Source organism: Corythoichthys intestinalis, unplaced genomic scaffold (genome assembly GCF_030265065.1).
Source record: "Corythoichthys intestinalis isolate RoL2023-P3 unplaced genomic scaffold, ASM3026506v1 HiC_scaffold_23, whole genome shotgun sequence".
Classification (NCBI taxonomy): Eukaryota; Metazoa; Chordata; class Actinopteri; order Syngnathiformes; family Syngnathidae; genus Corythoichthys; species Corythoichthys intestinalis.
Window position 1 is genome coordinate 734,497 of NW_026651592.1, and position 21,545 is coordinate 756,041.

General features: G+C 40.1%; 1 protein-coding gene across 7 annotated transcripts in view; it reads left to right on the forward strand.

The window, feature by feature from the left end:
- Positions 1–21,545, forward strand: part of LOC130911193 (teneurin-4-like) — a 599,534-nt gene that overhangs the window by 512,284 nt on the left and 65,705 nt on the right. For all 7 annotated transcript variants that reach the window (XM_057828990.1, XM_057828991.1, XM_057828993.1 and 4 more), the window contains 2 exons: positions 2,513–2,685; positions 17,111–17,346. In XM_057828990.1, the coding sequence (XP_057684973.1) occupies positions 2,513–2,685; positions 17,111–17,346 (409 nt within the window). The remainder of the gene's footprint in view (positions 1–2,512; positions 2,686–17,110; positions 17,347–21,545) is intronic.

The window sequence follows — 21,545 nt, forward strand, 5'->3', positions numbered from 1 at the left end:
CTGCAGCTGAAAAATAGGAAAGGGGACACCGGATGACTAGTGATGAAGAGACTAGACAACTAGATATTAACATTGGAAAATAGAAATAAAGTGGTAGGTAGAGTGAGAAAAAGGAGATCGAACTCAGTGGCTGTACTTCCCCCAGCTTTATAGCTTCTAGTGCATCTTAGACTAAACTTTGAGTCTACTCCGACTTCAACTAGCCTGACCATAAACTTTGTTGAATAGGAATGTTTTTAATCTAATCTTAATCTCATCTCATCTCAGTCCCCAGACCTTGTTTTGTTGGCAAAAGGGGGTTGTACAAAGTATTAACACCAGGGGTGCTAATAATTGTGACCAGAGGTTGCGCTAGACTTTTTCGTTGTCTGTCATTTTGACTGACAGTGTCATAAAAATCCGGTCATAATCTATTTTTACCCGTCACTTACATTTTTAAAATGATAATAATGACATATTCAATAGTATTTAGTTTTCATTCATTTTTTATTAATATTCTGTCCGAACAAGCTTAACAAGAGGCAAACAGACAGCGGAGTGCACCAATCAGTGACGGGCAGACATGCCGTTAGCAAAGCGACGAGGGCAGGACGAGGGACTTGCGCGCGGAAGTAAACATACGAGGAGAACAGAGTTTATTCAACATGGCTAGCGCGAGACAGACTGTTGTCAATGTCTCGTGTCGATGTGTTTAAGCTCATTTAAAACTGAATTTACCGCGGATTGGAGCATATTCTCGGCTCTGCCGTTCGCCATCCGTGTTGTTGCAGAGACGACTTTCGGCGCGCAAGAGTGACGTTGCTCGTGAAGAACACGTCACGCAAATAAACAAATCTGATTTGTCGATTGATTTTGTACCTACTCGAGAGGCTGTGTCCCAGACTTTTCTCTCAGTGTTTGAAAAATACAGGGAGAACAGTCTGGCCGTGCCAGGCAAACACTCAGTTGCCTTGACATTTTTTCGAGTAAGGCCAACGACGTCATGCATCAAGAGAGGCAATAGCTAATTAATATGCTCACTCGCCACCCTGTGGTCTGGGGTGTGAATTGCAACCTGTCAAAATGACGGATGGACTTGAGTTTTTTCCGTCACCGTTTTAAAAAAACGGTCAACGACGGAAAATATTCGGTTAACGCGACCCCTGATTGTGACACACATTATTTGATGTCAAATAATTATTTCTATATGTGGGATTTTTTCCCCACTGAATAAATGCACATGTATTGAAGGTTGGATTTTTCTTTTTTTCCAATAAGGTCCCATATTATTTGAATTAAAAAAAAAAAATAGAAGCTAAAAAACACATCTTAACCAGGGGTGCCAACAATTATGGAGGGCACTGTATATATATATATATATATATATATATATATATATATATATATATATATATATATATATTAGGGCTGTCAAAATTATCGCGTTAATGTGCGGTAATTAATTTTTTAAATTAATCACGTGAAAATATTTGATGCAATTAACGCACATGCCCCGCTCAGATTTAAATGACAGTACAGTGAAATGCTCACATGTTGTGTTTTATGGAGTTTTGCCGCCCTCTGCTGGCGCTTGGGTGCGACTGATTTTATAGGCTTCAGCACCCATGAGCATTGTGTAAGTAATTATTGACATCAACAATGGCGGGCTACTAGTTTATTTTTTGATTGAAATTTTTACATATTTTATTAAAACGAAAACATTAAGAGGGGTTTTAATTTAAAATTTCTATAACTTGTACTAACATTTATCTTTTAAGAACTACAAGTCTTTCTAACAGATCGCTTAACAGAATGTTAATAATGTTAATGCCATCTTGTTGATTTATTGCTATAATAAACAAATACAGTCCCTATGTACTGTATGTTGAATCTATATATCCATCGTGTGTGAGTCGGAAAAACATGAAAAAATTGGATTCGTGCATTAAGACCAGTAGTATGAACCTAGCCTTTGTGAACAAGCTACAGCTATGGATGAATACGTATAATTATACATAATTCAATTATTCATTCATTTTCCAAGCCGCTTATCCTCACTAGGGTCACAGGGGTGCTGGAGCCAATCCCGGTTAATTATAGGCAGTAGGCGGGGTACATTGTGAATCGGTTGCCAGCCAATCACAGGGCACAAGGAGACGAACAACCATTTGTGCGCACACATTTACACCTAGGGACAATTTAGAGTTTTCGATCAGCCTACCAGGCATATTTTTGGGATGAAGGGGGAAACCGAAGTACCCGGAGAAAACCCACGCAGGCACAGGGAGAACACACATGAAGACCGGAGCCCGGGATTGAACCCTTGATCTCAGAACTGTGAGGTGGACGTGCTAACCATTCTGCCACCCCGCCGCTAATCCAATTATCATTCAATTATTATTCAATACCTATCGGTTTTTATGTAGTGAGTGAAACATACTTTACTTGAGGATCTAAATGTTTAAAAAAAAAAAGCTGTCCAAGTCAAGATATTTATTGTTATTTCTAATCCCATGTTTTCTTGTTTGCGCAGGTACGACAGTTTCGGCCGTCTGACCAACGTCACTCACCCAACAGGCCGCGTGAGTAGCTACCGCTCAGACACTGACAGCGCCGTCCATGTCCAGGCAGAGGGCGCCGCCAAGGAAGACGTGACGGTCACTACCAACCTGTCGGCCTCGGGCACCTTCTACACGCTCATGCAGGGTGAGTATCTGTCATTTTAATTTAAATGTTTGGCAAAGTACATAGAAAACAGACACTGGTCCAAACAACATTTTAACCTTGACGTGGATATGTTTTCTATTTCTTTCTTAATCGTTCAATTTTTCGGCGCTCATCGCATTTTTTAGTGCTTAAGCTTCCTATTGATTCGGAAGAATACAACAACACTATTGATTTAAACTCAGCTAGCCCGTGGTTATTCGAGGTCAAATGTTGCATTTGCGAGTGCTGGGAAATCCGCTCAGTCAAATGTAAGCAATAAAAAGATGGATGATTGCTGTAAGAATATTGATTTTCTTTTTCAAGGCTTGACTATTTATTAAATGGTACGTATCTCTCGGCGTACATTAGCTGTTTCAGCGTCATTGACCGCAATAGACGTCCAGTCCAAATGGATCGGACGTCTATCGCCATCAATGGCTGCCAATGAGTTTGTGTTTTTGAATAACTTCATGAATCTAATCTGAGTTTAGCTTTGAAGCACATTTATTTACAATAGAAAAGACCAAAGTCCCTTACATATGAAAACATGTTTTTTTGGAGTATAAATATTAGGGGTAATGACAAAATATCAGAATGGTGATATATCGTGATACTTTGCATCCCAAAACGTTATCGATATGGCGGAAAACACTCAGGTGACTTGAAGTTCCGCTCTGAGACCCTCAATTTGGCCAACTTTCAAAACTGTCCGAAATGCATCTGTGATACATCGTTGGAAAGCTGAAAATCTCAATTTTCTGGGGGAACAAAAATTTTGAACAGGAAGGCTTTTTTTTTTGTTTGTTTGTTTGTTTGTTTTTTGTTTTTTAAACAGCAAATCCCTAATTGAAGGCGAGAACACGCGAGAGCAGAATTAAAGACGCCACGATTTTAACGAGATATTATCACGTACTTCCCTTGTTTCGATCCAAAAACTCCCATGTCGCATGTATCACCGAGTGTCAAGACACAGCTGTGAATGGCCACAGCCGGATTTTTTTTTTTTTTTTAATTTTATGGGTGAAACATAGTGATATAACAAGGGTTGCAATGCAAAAATCGCAGACAACAAGGAGTGGTTGAGATTTTTTTTTTCATTTTAAACTTTATTTTTCAATTTTTTTTTGTTTGGATCAATTATCATCAAACATATCGGGGAAAATTCAACAGTAACAAAAAAAAAAAAAAATACAATTAAGCGATAGTTATGAGGTAGATATCCAAGACTTTTTTACAGACGCCAAATTTTTCGTTGTGACGTAATTTGTTTAAAATTTTAAAATATGCGAGTGAATAATTTTTTTAAGTTTTTTTTTTTTTTTTAACTAAAATTTAGACATCAATTATTGATTCTAAGCTAAAAATGAAAGACATTTTGAATAACAAATTACTTCCCTTCTTTTTATGGTTAGGTTGAAACAAAAGCGGTTGCGCGATGTCTGTAAACGGGGGTTTTCAGGGTAAAACGGACAAATTAAAAATAGTTCGGAGGCTTAGTGCGCCATTAATCTGCTATGGCAGCATAGAGACATATTGTTCTATCAAGCACAACAGTTCTTTTGGCTTAAAATACAGCAGTTTATTTTAAAGAGGTGTGCAAGAGCAGAAGAGCAAGAGCAGTCTTGTCTGTGTTTTCCGCCATATGCTCCTGCCAAGAATTGAGATATGGTTTTGAAAAGGTGTCAATGTCTTTAAAAAAAAAAAAAAAAAAATGGACCAACAAGTTGCTACCAAACTCTTCCACCAAAATAGTGTGTCAGTTAACTCTAAAGGCCGAGTTATGTTTCCGCGTCAGACCTGCGCCGTCAAGGAAGACCCGATTTATGACCCTATTGAATTTTCAAACCCTAGCGTCAAGTCGACGCATATGACGTGGCGGAAATGGACTGTGATTGGTTGTTGTTTCCGGTTAAGCGCGAAATCACCGCTATTGCAGAATAGAATCAAACATTATTTTTCTACACGCAAAAATGGACCAAGCCGACGGGAGTATCATTGAAGTCTTGTCAAGACATCATAAAGATTGCCAAATGGCAAGGTCAGCGATTGAATAAAAAAATGGAAGAACCACCGAGACATGTGTGTCTGGAATCGAGTGGCCACACGAAGCGTTGACCCAGTCGGCCAAAAACTGCCAGCTTTTTATCACTTCATGTCATATTTTTGGTTGGTGCACTTCATCATTTATTGTGTACATTTGTTTGCTGTGAGTCTGTGACTTATTTACGTGTCACACTTCAAGTATCTGAAGAATAAAGCACAGGTTTATTGCCAAAAGAGTTGTTTTGATGTTTAATTTTCAACAGTTCACACACGATACATCATCACTGATTGAGAGTGCCTCGGTGCTTTTATGATAACGTTAACATCAAGGCTTCCAACGCAGTTTGGGAAGTTCCATAGACGCCAGGAATCTGCTATGGCTTCCCACTGGCTGGTTGTAGAACACGGCAAACAAATTGGGCTGGACGGCATTGCAGACCTCGGACAAAACGCTGGACGCAGTGCTCGACGCCAATTTGAAGCTAGCAGACAAAGCTAGCTGGTTTCCATCTGAGGCTAGAACTCTCTATGCGGCATCAAAAGTTGGACAGACCGCCTCGAAACAGTCTTCTGCGTCGCCTGCGCCTCAACATTTGTAGGATTCATTCATTCAATGTTGATGAGCTGAAGATCCACATTCTTGCATTGTTTATTTTTTTTTCTCCGTTAAACTAGACAAGAGGAAGTCAACAATTTGCCCCAAAACCGTACAAACGTAACGCCACACCCCTCTAGTGGCTTGGTGCTGAATTACAGAGCAACGCGTCACCTGGCCGGAGAACCATCGAATACCAAATGGTAAATGGTGTTATACTTGCATAGCGCTTTTTCCACCTTTCAAGGCGCTCAAAGCGCTTTACACTACATCGCCATCTACCTACTGGTGACGCAGCACCAGGGGCAATGTGGGGTGTAGTCGCTGCGCCCTCACTGCAAAGCGGGAGCATAATTCAGGCTTAAAGACCAAATGTGAAGTAAGTTTGGCCAACCATGTTTTTGAATAATATCAATGGCTAAAAAATTATAAGCATATTTTCGTTTTTTTTTTTTTTTTTTTCACGCAACCCTTTCAGATTCTTTGTGTAATCAATAGCAACGCCCTTGACAAAGAAAATGCTTTTCTTCGACAATCTTCGGAAATCTTCGGAAATTACGTCACACAGAGAACTGCGAGGGAAGTCCACCATAGAACAGTATTGTGTGGCGATGTATTGTTCTCAATCCAAAGAAAAGTTGTATGAGTGGCCAAAGGATAGCAGGGCACGTAAATGGACATCTTTCTTTCGCATGAAGCGAATGAATTTCATGCCATTGTCGAGTAATGTTCTCTGCTACAAACACTTCGGAAATGCCTGCTTCCTCAACTGGTCTGCTTATGATCAAGGATTTGCAAAAAATTGTGATTTTTGGATAGATGACTGATGACTTTGTCAAAGCAGAGCTGCCAACTGTTGTGGAATGAACAGTAGAAGGTAGCGACGTTAGCCGAAAGCTAACTCGTGGCAATCCCCGATCATCGTTGTATTGAGTTCATTTTGCCTACACTTATGAATTCGTCAAAACTTTTCTTTTATCCCAGGCAATAGAAGGTGGTTTATTTAAATGACATGCTTCAAATCATAAAACTAATAACAGCCTATATCTTACCAATCTTGTAATCTCAATGGGTCTTGTCTCCATTCCATGTCAGGTAGTCTGGGCACATTGTTTGCATCTTGATTAGCGTCTGGCTAATACATGTACGGTCCAACATAAAATTCCAACCTCCTCCTCTTCCTCCAACTCTTGAGAAACTTGGATCTCCTCCCTTGCGCTCGATCTATCGCTTATATCGCTATTTGAATCATTGTTTGAAGGGCTGTGTACGGCAGCCGTATGGAGCGCTGCCATCACTGTTCTCGGTGTGACGTATCACTTCCGGGTTCGTCCCCTTTCAGGCTCGAACTTCAGAAACGCGATTATTTTGTCAAATATACAACATATAAATTATTTTTTCATGCTTTATTTTTTTTTTAAATGTTTAATTACTTTAACTGTGACCCTATTTGGCATTTTATGAAATTACTTCACATTTGGTCTTTAAGGCTGCATTGACGGTGCTCGACGCCCAATCCATTTAGACTGGGAACCTTCAAGCATTCACAGTCATTCTGTCCGATTTTCAGGGCAAATGAAAGTGCAATTCTGCATAGTTTGAAAATTGTACTCAGTAATTTGTTTTTTGTATTCACATTTAATGCTCGTTAAAAAATGTGATCTTGACAAGCCTTTATTTTACATCTGCTAAAATTTACTCTGCAATGCATAAAAATGTTCTGACTACTAGATTATTCAAACTAATTAATTGATAGATTACTCGAATAATAGTTAGCTTCAGCACTATATGCAAGGGTGAAAGTGGGCGGGAACAGTCATGAACGCAGTTCCGGTGTAAGATTCAGGGTCGGAACGCAGTTCCAGTATAAGATTCAGGGCCGGAACGCAGTTCCGGTATAAGATTCAGGGCCAAAACGCTGTTCCTGTATACGGTGCTTTGATTCCGAAAATATGACGGCAACTGTTAAAACGCTATGTAAAAAAAAAAAAAAAAAAAAAATTATATACAAAGCTGCCACACATGCATTTAATCTCCAAGAAGAAAACAATGTACCAACATCAGATTTACATACACAAGTGTTAACAACAAGCATAACAAAGTGCTTGTGTAGCGTAATCCGTTTCCACCGATATTTATTATTTATTTTATTCCGATATTTATCATTTATTTTATTCCACGGACGGCATGGAGGTTTCCCCAGCTGCTGCAGTTATCTGAGTCTGACGATGACGAGTCACGTCAATGTGCGAATGCACGTAGCAAAGAAAAACACCTGGACTCATTTATCCGTTCAACTGGCTGACATACTGACATGTGATCACCAGATAGTTAGCTCTGATTGCTTCAAATGTGCATGTTTTCCGAAACAGCAAAAAAAAAAAGGGGCAATCAAATCTTTAAGAGCAAAGAAAGAGTTAAGGTGGCTTATTTATCATATTTAGCTTTATTTGCACTGATGGGGAGGTTCAGACCATCTTAGCTGTTAATGTGCACTTTGGATTTATATTTGTTCATTTAAGTTTGGCTACTTATTCATTTCCTTATTCATTCATTCATTCATTTTCCAAGCCGCTTTTTCCTTCATTTCCTTATGATTTAAGAAAGACAATGTTTGCGCGATGTTCAAAATATATTCCATTTCAATCTGCATAATACGCATTTGTACTTATTTTTCTGACTGTATGTTGCTTATATCTTTATTATTAAAAAGCACAACAAAAAATACATGATTATATTATCTTCAATTTTAATATACCGTACATCCTATGTTCTTAAGTAGTTAAAATTGAGATTTGTTATTTAATATGTGAAGAAATGAGGGAAAATAAAAATTAGGAGATGGCGGTTGGGGTTATAGCTGTTTTTGTTAATTTATTTTGCAAAACTTTTGAATGAAAATCAGTTTTTGTATGTGTTATACAAATAACTGACCAAACTGTTTTCTTTGTATTTCAGTAGTTTAAAAAAAAAAAAAAAAAAAAAAAAATTAAATTTCTGGCTCAGTGGCGACCTGCACGTCGGGGAGTTCCGGTGTTCTGTCAAAATTTGCTCCCTTATAAAATTTTGCTCCCAAAGCTTTTGTGGCGCTGAAAATGCCCTCTTTTACATTCAGTTGGACTCTCAATGTTATCCAAAGGTGCTAACTAAACTAGATACATCATAAACATACATCTCCAACACGAAATGGCGTAAATTAATACTTAACGACACGGCGACGTCGTTAACAGTGAGAGCGTGGGGTGCAGTTGCTGTGTGCAGCTAACATGGTAGGATGTGTCTGAGAACTTTTGTACATGTCTTTACATGATCAAACTTAAGTAAATATTCCTTTCTTTAAAGAAAGTTTGTAGTGTTTACTTTGGAATCGCTGCATTCGCGGCCATTTTTAACATTACGCGCATGCGCAAAACCGCAAGGTAGCAATTTTTGATGGGTTGCAAAATTTGTCAGAACACCGGCAAGAAATTCTAACCACTTTCACCCCTGACGATATGTTAATTGCCAGTTGGATACAGTTTGCAACGTAACCCGTTGTAATTATACCCCCCAAAAAAACATTTTTTTCTGCCTGATTTCGATTTCCTTTCAACAAGCGCTTGTTTTGATTGATGGCAGCAAAACATTATAATTCACTGCTATCACTCCTAGTGATAAATTACTGGACGTCTTCCACCGTCAGTGGCAGGTAAAAAGTTAATCAAATGAAAGTGCGACGTGTTACAAGGCAGATTGGACACATATTGATTTTGTGTCATGACACACAACGGCAGCGATACATACAAGACTCCCCAATCTGTTTCGGGGCACTCACACGTTCTGACGTCCTCCTTTGTACCCAACCACTTTATCGATTACATTTTGGGACCTTACTGACTCCTTTCACAGCTGAAACTTCAGACGTCCAGCTCTGGTTTCTGTCGTCTCGTCCGCCGGTCAGCTCCGTGTCGCGACCTTGCCTCGGACATCTGTTCGCCAGCCCGCCGGCGCCAGCAACTCAGCCCGCTAATTAATTGGCTATTGTCTGTTCCGCAGAGCTGGCAAGAGTACTCACGCGGTCGTACTAAAATGCTGCGACGTAACAAAATAATTGTTGTCTCTCGCGCCGCCGTTTGGAAGATTGCAGCCAGATAGAAGCGTGGTTTAATTACGGCATACAGTATATCTAACACTCTCGTTTAATCAGAAGGGGGTGTACTAAAGCTGTCATCACACATTGCTTACTGCCGCACGCCGCCCACCTAAAACCCTGCAATGACTTCCTCTGGTGTTGAAACTGCCTTTAACTCATTCATTCCTAGTCATTTTCACCGGTGCAACCCCCTTCGCTCCCGGTGTTCTGTCAAAATTTGCTCCCTTTTAAAATTTTGCTCCCAAAGCTTTTGTGGCGCTTAAAAAGCCCTGTTTTACATTCAGTTGGACTCTCAATGTTATCCACAGGTGCTAACTAAACTAGGTACCTTATAAACATACAGTGGGGCAAATAAATATTTAGTCAACAAACAATTGTGCAAGTTTTTCTACTTGAGAATATTATACCCCTTTCCCACTGGCCAAAAAACCCGTGTCAACCCGCTAACAATCGGCTTTTGGTGGCAGTGGGAAAGGTGCAGCGACCCGCCTCAACCCGTGTCAATCAACCCGCCAAGCGACCCGCGTTAACATCACCTCGGCTCTGATCGCCATGCAGTGTGAAAGCAAAACCCCGGGTCAACAGTCAACACCCTAATCTACGTGGTGACGTGGGCTAGTACGTGATGCGTCATAACAAAAAACAAAAACCATGTGCTCTAGCCCGGATCCACATACGGCGAACAGTCGTTGTAGCAGCGTTAGCAATAGCCATAACAGATGAAACAAAGGCTCTTCTCCTCCTTCTGTGACGTACACGACTCCTTTCAATTTCAAACCAAAATTTACGTCGCCTACGTTACCTCAGCACAAGCACAGTGTTGATCCTTTGCTGCATTTCGACCATTTAATGCAGTAAAAAGCATGAAAACAGAACACAAACGGAAAGGAGGCTTCCATGTTGCTTTGCATTGTTAACTTAGTCGCACTTGTCGAAGCGCATCTTAGCGTGGTGACGTCAGGCACCTTACGCACGGCTGAGGAGGGGTGGGGGTTAGACGGGTGGGGAAAAAAAAAGACACGGCTTTTTTCGTCAATGGGAAAGGTGCCAAATGCCAATTGCTAGTGGGATGCATCGGCTTGGAAAAACGCGCATTGACCCACTAGTTTCAGTGGGAAAGGGGTATTAGAGAGGCCTGTAATTGTCAACATGGGTAAACCTCAACCATGAGACACAGAATTGGGGAAAAAACAGAAAATCACATTGTTTGATTTTTAAAGAATTTATTTCCAAATTAGAGTGAAAAATAAGTATTTGGTCACCTACAAACAAGCAAGAATTCTGGCTGTCAAAGAGGTCTAACTTCTTCTAACGAGGTCTAACGAGGCTCCACTCGTTACCTGTATTAATGGCACCTGTTTTAACTCATTATCAGTATAAAAGACACCTTTCCACAATCTCAGTCAGTAACACTCCAAACTCCACTATGGTCAAGACCAAAGAGCTGCCGAAGGACACCAGAGACAAAATTGTAGACCTGCACCAGGCTGGGAAGACTGAATCTGCAATATGTAAAACGCTTGGTGTAAAGAAATCAACTGTGGGAGCAATTATTAGAAAATGGAAGACATACAAGACCACTGATAATCTCCCTTGATCTGGGGCTCACCCCGTGGCGTCAAAATGATAACAAGAATGGTGAGCAAAAGTCCCAGAACCACACCGGTGGACCGAGTGAATGACCTACAGAGAGCTGGGACCACAGTAACAAAGGCTACTATCAGTAACACAATGCGCTGCCAGGGACTCAAATCCTGCACTGCCAGACGTGTCCCCCTGATGAAGCTAGTACACGTGCAGGCTTGTCTGCGGTTCACTAAAGAGCATTTGGATGATCCAGAAGAGGACTGGGAGAATACGTTATGGTCAGATGAAACCAAAATAGAACTCTTTGGTAGAAAACACAAGTTCTCTTGTTTAGAGGGGAAAGAATACTGAAATGCATCAGAAGAACACCATATCCACTGTGAAGCATGGGGGTGGAAACATCATTCTTTGGGGCTGTTTTTCTGCAAAGGCACCAGGACGACTGATCGTGTAAAGGAAAGAATGACTGTAGCCATGAATCGAGAGATTTTGAGTGAAAATCTCCATCCATTAGCAAGGGCATTGAAGATAAGAGGTGGCTGGGTCTTTCAGCATGACAATGATCCCAAACACACAGCCAGGGCAACAAAGGGGTTGCTTCCTAAGAAGCATTTCAAGTTCCTTGAGAGGTCTAGCCAGTCTCCAGATCTCAACCCCATAGAAAATCTGTGGAGGGAGTTGAAAGTCCGTGTTGCCCTACGATAGCCCCAAAACATCACTGCTCTAGGGGAGATCTTCATGGAGGAATGGGCCAAAATACCAGCAACAGTGTGTGAAAAGCTTGTGAAGAGTTACAGAAAACGTTTGGCCTCTGTTATTGCCAGCAAAGGGTACATAACAAAGTATTGAGATGAACTTTTGGTATTGACCAAATACTTATTTTCCACCATGATTTGCAAATAAATTCTTTAAAAAATCAAACAATGTGATTTTCTGTTTTTTTTTTTTTTTTTTTTTTCCACATTTTGTCTCTCATAGTTGAGGTCTATCCATGTTGAGAATTACAGCCCTCGCTAATATAAGTGGGAGAACTTGCACAATTAATGGTTGGTCAAGGGAGATTATCAGTGGTCTTGTATGTCTTCCATTTTCTAATAATTGCTCACACAGTTGATTTCTTTACACCAAGCGTTTTACCTATTGCAGATTCAGTCTTCTCAGCCTGGTGCAGGTCTACAATTTGGTCTCTGGTGTCCTTCGACAGCTCTTTGGTCTTGACCATAGTGGAGTTTGGAGTGTGACTGACTGAGGTTGTGGACAGGTGTCTTTTATACCGATAATGAGTTAAAACAGGTGCCATTAATACCAGTAACGAGTGGAGCCTCGTTAGACCTCGTTAGAAGAAGTTAGACCTCTTTAACAGCTAGAAAAACCAGAAAAGATAAATTATTTAAAAATCAAACAATGTTATTTTCTGTTTTTTTTCCCACATTCTATCTCTCATGGTTGAGGTTTACCCATGTTGACAATTACAGGCCTCTCTAATCTTTTCAAGCAGGAGAACTTGCACAAATGGTGGTTGACTAAATACTTATTTGCCCCACTGTATGAGAATGGGTGACAACCAAGATGTTCACTTATATAACTTAATCTATTGATCTCATAACCAGAAAACAAATAAATTAACAATGGGAGAAAAATTAGAAATCTGGAAGAAATTTGAACAAGGATTCACTAAGATGTTAGCTTGCTAGGTTTTGAATTCGATAAAAAAATGGCTTTAATATGAAATTCCGAAGGGTTCGGTGAATGCACCTTTGAAACTTGCGAGGTCCGGTACCTTTAGCAAGACCACAAATTTAGATTTATACATCAATTGGTTTAGCAATGAGCTATCGTTTCAGACGCTCTTGTGTTTAATTGCTGTTTTGATTATAAGTGGTTCCTGGACTGAGGATAACAGGTGCAAGAAGCACTTTGCATGTCAACAAAAGCTCCTTCCCGATGCCTTCAAGACAGCGTGGTAGCAGCTGGAGCGGCTAGCCTGGGCTTTTAGCCGAGTGGTCACTGGGATCCCTCCTGCGCTGGCGGTGCAGGTTTGAGTCCTGACACGGTCGAGGTTCACGGAATGCCTCGCGGGTGCAGAGCAGACAGTTTACGTTGAGACATTGGAGTTCTGCGATTATCAAGAAGAATTTTAACCCTCTGAGCGAGAGAAAAAAGTTGAAATGGTGCCACAAGTGGAGTTTTAGAGTAAACAGTAATCTTTCCTATCCTGCTATTATCATCCTATTCTGTACCACCCACATACCCACTTGCTTTCCTGTTACTCATGATAATGATAATGAGTGTTATTATTATCCACGATACCTTTCAAAGGTTAGAAAATCACTTGTATATCGTATCTATTAAAGAGTGTACTCAACTGTATCTCTTTCTTATTGGAATTTATTTAGAACTTTTTAAAAGGTTTTATCAAACTAAATAAAACATGCAAGCAGACACAACGCGGCTTTGGAGATTAAGGATTGTAAGTAAAATATATCCCCCCCCCCAAAAAAAAAAAAAAAAGCATCTACTGATCAACAACACATTTTTTTCCAGCTGAGTTTGGACTATTTTTACGTCCTGAACCGATATAACACCATTGGTTTGGCTCAATCAAAGTTTTCGAACTATGTACACGTTTTTGTCACATTGTAGCTCAACATATCTGTAAAAAAAATTAAATGCAATAGGCGAGAAAATATTTTTGTTTTGAAATCAACCTATCATAAAACAATGACCTGAACAAAAAAAAACTGGATTTAATTTTCAGATTCTGTGATGCAAAATTGTCCTAAATTAGTCGAATTATAGACACCTTAATAATAGATACAGTGGGGCAAATAAGTATTTAGTCAACCACTAATTGTGCAAGTTCTCCCACTCGAAAATATTAGCGAGGCCTGTAATTGTCAACGTGGGTAAACCTCAACCATGAGAGACAGAATGTGGAAAAAAAAAACAGAAAATCACAGTTTGATTTATAAAGAATTTATTTGCTAATCATGGTGGGAAAAAAGTATTTGGTCAATACCAAAAAGTTCATCTCAATACTTTGTTATGTACCCTTTGTTGGCAAGACAGAGGCCAAACGTTTTCTGTAACTCTTCACAACCTTTTCACACACCAGCCACGTCTCATTTTCAATGCCCTTGCTGATGGAAGGAGAGTTTCACTCAAAATCTCTCGAAACATGGCCCTATTCATTCTTTCCTTTACACAGGTCAGTCGTCCTGGTCCCTTTGCAGGAAAACAGCCCCAAAGTATGATGTTTCCACCCCCATGCTTCACAATGGGTATGGTGTTCTTCGGATGCAATTCAGTATTCTTTCTCCTCCCAACAAAAAAAACCTGTGTTTCTACCAAAAAATTATATTTTGGTTTTATCTGACCATAACACATTCTCCCAGTCCTCTTCTGGATCATCCAAATGCTCTCTAGCGAACCGCAGAGGGGCCTGGACGTGTACTTTCTTCAGCAAGGGGACATGTCTAGAAGTGCAGGATTTGAGTCCCTGGCGGCGCATTGTGTTACTGATAGTAGCCTTTGTTACTGTGGTCCCAGCTCTCTGTGGGTCATTCACTAGGTCCCTCTGTGTGGTTCTGGGATTTCTGCTCACCGTTCTTGTTATCATTTTTACGCCACGGGGTGAGATCTTGCATGGAGCCCCAGATCGAGGGAGATTATCAGTGGTCTTGTATGTCTTCCCAGCCTAGTGCAGGTCTACAATTTTTCCCCGGTTGTCCTTCGACAGCTCTTTGGTCTTGGCCATAGTGGAGTTTGGAGTGTGACTGACTGAGTTTGTGGACAGGTGTCTTTTATACCGCTAATGAGTTAAAACTAGGGTTGTTCCGATCATGTTTTTTGCTCCCGATCCGATCGTTTTAGTTTGAGTATCTGCCGATCCCGATATTTCCCGATCCGATTGCTTTTTTTTTTTTTTTTTTTTGCTCCCGATTCAATTCCAATCATTCCCGATAATTTTTCCCGATCATATATATTTTGGCAACGCGTTAAGAAAAAAATGAATAAAACTCGGATGAATACATACATTCAACATACAGTACATAAGTACTGTATTTGTTTATTATGACAATAAATCCTCAAGATAGCATTTACATTATTAACATTCTTTCTGTGAGAGGGATCCACTGATAGAAAGACTTGTAATTCCTAAAGGACAAATGTGACTTTGTATATTGTGACTAAATATTCCCATCTAGTGGATTTTTATGAGCTTTCAGTAAATGATAATTCAGCGTTTTAACTTCTGCCCAAATGCATGATGGGAAGTGCAACCATGACTGTGCGTAATGGTACCAATTGATATATCTTCTCAGCGTTGGGAAATAAAGTAGGGTGTTAAGAAATAGATCAACTACTACCTTTCTTCCCCACATTGCTTCCCACGACATTTCTGATCGTTGAGAGAAGGATTGTAAGGCTTTAGCCAAATAAAAAAAGGCTTCAAAGGCTGCCAAAATTCTCTCTACTCAGCCTTTTAGTTCTATGCATACGTAATACGGTGCCATTATAGAGAGCATGCGTTAATTGCGTTAAATATTTTAATGTTATTACCGCCGTTGACGCGATAGATTTGACAGCCCCACTTTAAGCCAAAACTAAAGACTCTGGATGAGTGTAAGACATTTTGTCTGTAACGTTAAATACAATTAGAAAACGATTTAATATGTACACACATACATACATACATATTAAAAAAGGCATGTCCGATATTTTTTTTTTGCCGATTCCAATACTTTGAAAATGACGTGATCGGAACCGATCATGCCGATCGATCGGGACATCTCTAGTTAAAACAGGTGCCATTAATACAGGTAACGAGTGGAGCCTCGTTAGACCTCGTTAGAAGTAGTTAGACCTCTTTAACAGCCAGAAATCTTGCTTATTTGTAGGTGACCAAATGCTTATTTTCCACTCTAATTTGGAAATAAATTCTTTAAAAGTCAAACAATGTGATTTTCTGTTTTTTTTTTTCCACATTCTGTCCCTCATGGTTGAGGTTTACCCATGTTGACAATTACAGGCCTCTCTAATCTTTTCAAGTAGGAGAACTTGCACAATTGGTGGTTGACTAAATACTTATTTGCCCCACTGTAAATGTTCAAAATGGTCCTCATAGGGATTTCAAATGACTTTAAATTATGTGCATATCCCTAATAAAATTAAGTAGAGTTAGTTTTAGCCTTACAGCTTCTAGCCTATACACATGTAGCATTTCCGCGGCATTTCCAGCCTAGTTTGGCCTCCGAGGGCCCCCACAGGCCCCGTGTCGACCTCGGTGATTGAAAGTGGAAAGGGCCGGCAAAAGGTCAGCCTGCCAACTCTGCTCATTTCTTTCTTACTTGGCAGCACAACAAAACAAAGAGAAAAAGGCATAACACTCCCATGTTGTGCCCGTTCTTTATCATCTGCGAGGAAAGCGTTCCACGCATTGAAACCAGTCATGTCGACACGCGGGAATGACAACATACATTTTTTTCCAGGCCTCCAACAAACTCATTAATGTTTGACAAGCCATTAGGAGCTCCTTAACGAGGATAATACACACTGCAGTGTTTTTTTTGTCCCCTGATGAATGAGCACGAGAAATTAAGTCTGGATGTGGCGCGCTGCGTCGTAAACGGCGCTCATGTTTTTATTGTTTGTTTAGTTTTTCACGGGTCAGCTGGACGGTTTTCACTCGCCCTCAATATCACCCAAGGCTGCTGCAAAAGTTGTAAAAAAAAAAAAAAAGGAAAAAAGTTTACAGGCAATGTGAAAGCTCCCGGCTATTGATCTTCGTTGGACAGGGCGCTGCGTTATTGCAGAGTTTCACTTAAATACTGCTGTCGCTGCTAAAGGTTCTCGCATTTTTATTTTTTTTTTCTTTTGCTGAGCGCCCGTTTTAGCTCATTATGTTGTGCCCCGGCTCAGATGAATATTAGATTACGTCCTCTTTCATTAGCCATGAAGAACTTCTGAATATGTTGATGCTTAGCTATAAATTCAGTGCAAAGTTGAATGTTGTACATATATATATTTTTTCAACTAACCCTTTGTTTCACAAATAAATCTTGCAGATCAAGTACGCAACAGCTACTTCATCGGCCTGGATGGCTCCTTGCGGCTGGCCTTGGCGAACGGCATGGAGGTGTCTCTACACACAGAACCCCATCTGTTAGCCGGTACGGTTCACCCCACAGTTAGCAAGCGCAACATCACGCTAGCCTTGGACAACGGCCTCAACCTGGTGGAGTGGAGACAACGGAAGGAGCAGGCTCGGGGTCAAGTCACCGTCTACGGACGCAGGCTACGGGTAAGACTCTGAAAGTTTGGAAATGAAATATACAAATCAAAACAGGATTTCTTCTATCATTGTGCAACATAATCAGTTCCCAGCACACATAGTCTCCGGGTTAAGAATTGAGTTGCGTTCCTATGCTGGCGACTTAACCCGAATTTCCGCGTAAGTCGGCATTCACCTTTTAAGTACCCCTAAACTCAAAATAATTATCCGAAAACATGTGTTTTACATCATTCTACTATCATTCATCTAGGGCAGACATGTCCAAAGTCCGGCCCAGGGGCCAAATGCGGCCCGTGGTCAAATTTCATCCGGCCCCCAGCCTCTGTCATAAAATCAATAACATCTGGCCCACACACAGACTTAATAAATTGCTCAGCAGTACTGCAACCAGCATATGAAGTAGCTTACACACGAAATGCTGCTCCTCATTTACCCACTAAAAGGCAGCAGCACTTTAACCCTTTATTGCCAAATGTATCACATTTGATACACCTCAAATTTCATGATTTTCAGACTAATTTAGAATTTTGACATTTCTTTTTGGGAAACAAAAAATGATGGATGCAAGTCAACACATGCATCTGCAGGTTCCATAAGAAAAAACATGATTTAGCATGGGTTATAGATATTAGAGCGCTTATTACACATATTCATTTTGACTTTTCTTTTCACAAATTTGAAAAAAAGGGTTCAATAGGACCTTATTTTTCAAATTTTGGGATTCTGATAATTGCTTCATTTTGCAGGTATTTAAGGGCAAAGCAACATTACTCCGTGTGACCCTCTACTTCTAATTTTCTAAAATGGCGACAATCAACAAAAAAAAGTTGACTGTGACGGCCGACGCTTCAAGGATAGGTGGAAATTGGACTATTTCTTCACTAAAATAGGCAACAACTATGTCTTGCCTCATTTGCAAAGAGACAGTTGCTGTTTATAAAGATTTCAATGTGAGGCGATATTACCAAACAAGACACGCTGACATGTACGACAAGATTACAGAGAAGATACGCATCGAGAAATTGAAGCAACCTGAAGCTAGTTTAATTTCACAGCAGTAGTATTTTGCAAGAGCTCGAGAGTCGAAAGAGAACGCCGCAAAGGGTAGTTGCGAGATTGTTGAAATTATTCACTAAAAAAATAATAAAGAAAATGTGACACACTGAATGGCTTGCTAAATTTTGCTTAAGTATATCGTTCTACATAAAGGATGTCAGCCAAGGTCGGCCCCCCACATTTTTACCACGCCAAATCTAGCCCCCTTTGCAAAAATTTTGGACACCCCTGATCTAGGGTGACCAATCGTCCTCTTTTGCCCGGACAAGTCCTCTTATTAGGTGCCCTCCGGAGCGTCCGGGCGGGTTTCATAAATTCATGAAAATGTCCAGTTTTTATGATTTTTCACGGGACCAATTTGAAGACAATCCCTCCAGCCGTTAGGGAGCAGGGCCTGTCTGCATTGACGTGGCTTCTACTATTAGGGGCGGGAGATGGAGTAGATCTTCTTTTTTGTTGGCAGTTTACCCTTTGTTTCATTGGGAATTACCACCATCTACAGACAGTTTGGCGAGAGATCAGACTACAGTAAGGAGTTCAATAAGGAGTTCTAAAAGACTTGGCTGCATACACCTTTCTATAAGTTTATCTTCTGTTAATGTCGATCACGTGTCTTCTGTTGTATATAGGGTTATATGTGTACACAGATGCAGTATATTGTATGAGTCTTGTAATTAGTCTGCGTTAGTTTATTTGGTTGAATGCTAGTATTATAATCTAAACAGCTGTGTTTCTTAATACTTTTTTTTTTTTTTTTTTACGATAAATACTTATATAATGGCAACTGTTGACTTCTGTTGGAGATTTGTACTGGTTTAATCTGCAAAATCCCGTTTGGTGTCGCATCTTTGCGATGCCAATTATTGTAAACTTTTATAGCAAAGTCTGATTTTGCCTCGGCTCCCATACTCGCTAATAGGGTAGCAATCAGAAAACATGCTGAATAAGTGTATAGTATGATAATGTTACATGATGCATGAACAACGGTATATTAAAGGGATCCTCTATTTTTAAGACAAGTAATCCTTAAAAGATAAATGTTAGTATGAGTTATAACTAGAGCTGGGAATCTTTGGGCACCTAACGATTCGATTACGATTCAGATGGTCCGATTCGATTCTAAAACGATTATTGATGCACCCCCCCCCCCCTTTTTTTTTTTTTTTTTTTTTTTTTTTTTTTTTTTTTTTTTTTTTTTTAATGTTTTGTACATTAGTTCAAAAATTGTTCAAAAATACTCTCAGGCTAAACCAAACTACTATTTCAGTATCAAGTTAACATATAGCAGTAAACAAATATACAAAAATAACAGTAAATAAAAAACTCCAGTCCCCATTCTGTATCAGCAGCTTTAAACTACATTCAATTAATTTAATGTTGTGAATCAACCGTTAAAGTTGTTAAAATTGCTCCCGTTAATCCATAATTTCCCTTTTGTCAACTTTCGACATGTGAAAGTTTTAAAACTATTTTAAAGATAGATTCAAGTCAATATTTTACCGATTTAGGAGTATTTTAGATAAAAAGTTAATTAGGTTTGCTTGGAAGGTTCGCTACAACAGCCTCGCAGAGAAGTGTACTGCTTTAAGATGGCGGCCGTTTACTACGTCTGCATCTAGCTTTTTGTAGATGTGCTGCAAACGCTATCGCTACCGTAGTGCATCTAGTCTTATATAAATGATATCTACCGTAACATTATGTGGATGACGTACTTTTGTAGCAGCTTCAGGTATGTTGTTGTGTTTTTTTATCTCGTGGCATGAGTTGAGCTAGAGCCGTGAGTTGAGCATTGGCATTACCCGAGGGGCCGGGTAATGAGAAGCATGATGTTTAGCTACTCTCGCGCCGTTGCTCATTGACCGCACGGCGCGCTGAGTGTGTTGTACTTCCGCTTTACTTGGCATATTTCAATAATCGGAATTTGGATGTTTGTGAATCGTTCTCGAATCTTCCACGGGCGAATCGCGAATAATCTAAGAATCGGAAATTTTGCACACCTCTAGTTATAACTGTTAGGTTTTGTGTTGGTTTTCTCCTAGAGACTTGTCCCTGTTATTGCCCATTGATTTCACCTGTTGTGCCTCCTAGTGTATCCTCCAAACTGCATCCTCCTGTGCTCACCTGTTCCTTGTTGTGTCGTTACCCCTTGTCTGTGTGTGTGTATATAAGCTCCCAGTTTCTTTTCACTTCTTGTTGTGTCATTGTCTATGTCAATGTCAATTTCAAGTCTTGTCCAAGCCCTCGTGTACCAGTCCCTCCGATTAAGTAAGTTTTGGTTTGAACATTGCCTTTTTGATCACCAGTCCTTTTGGTTGTACTTTGTGCTTTTGGTTAGTTGTTATTAAAACGTTTTTTGAGTTCACCGCCACCTGCCTTGCCGCTTTTTGTTTCCCTGCAATTGGGTCCACACCACCTGCCTTCCCGCATTTCCCTGACAATAACGATTTGATATTAAAACCGTTCTTAATGTTTTTGTTTTAATAAAGTTTGTAAAATTATTTTAAGTGATAGGTCGCCATTCTTGTGACGTCGCAGTGCGTGACTGCCGAAATTCCAGCTTGTCACTCGTTAGCTTTCCCAACATTTCGTCAGTTCTACCCTTCCTATTTGAACCAGATCTGAAAAGTGAAGAGCAGGACAGCACTGTCGGTCGTTCACAAGACGAGCTTCAGGGAAAAATGCGAGCAGCAAATACCTGTTAAGACAAAAGTTGGGCAAAACTGGTGATGCAAGAGTGTATGCTGTTTGGAACTCCGGATGGAAGCGAGAGTGTATGCTGTCCGGTTTTATTAGCAGATTTTTAAGGTAAGCATATTGCGTTTTCAAACTTATCCCAATATAATTATGTAGATTGTTAGCATCCAGAGCTGTCGTTTGCTTTACATACAGTACAGGTCAAAGAGCACACCTTGTGTAATCTATGTCTTGTGCATTGTAGCGGTGGGAGCTAGGATACGTGTATAAAAGTACCAAAAAGGGGAGAAGCTTCCACTATGCGCATTTATACACAAAAAATATTTCCACCTTGACCACTCTTCACTCGGGAGCTCAGCAGTAAGCAAACACGCGTTCCCTGATTAACTCCAACATTGTTGTGAGGTCCACGTCAGAGTCACTGTCGTCACTGTAGCGTGCCATAGTGCTTTAATTAT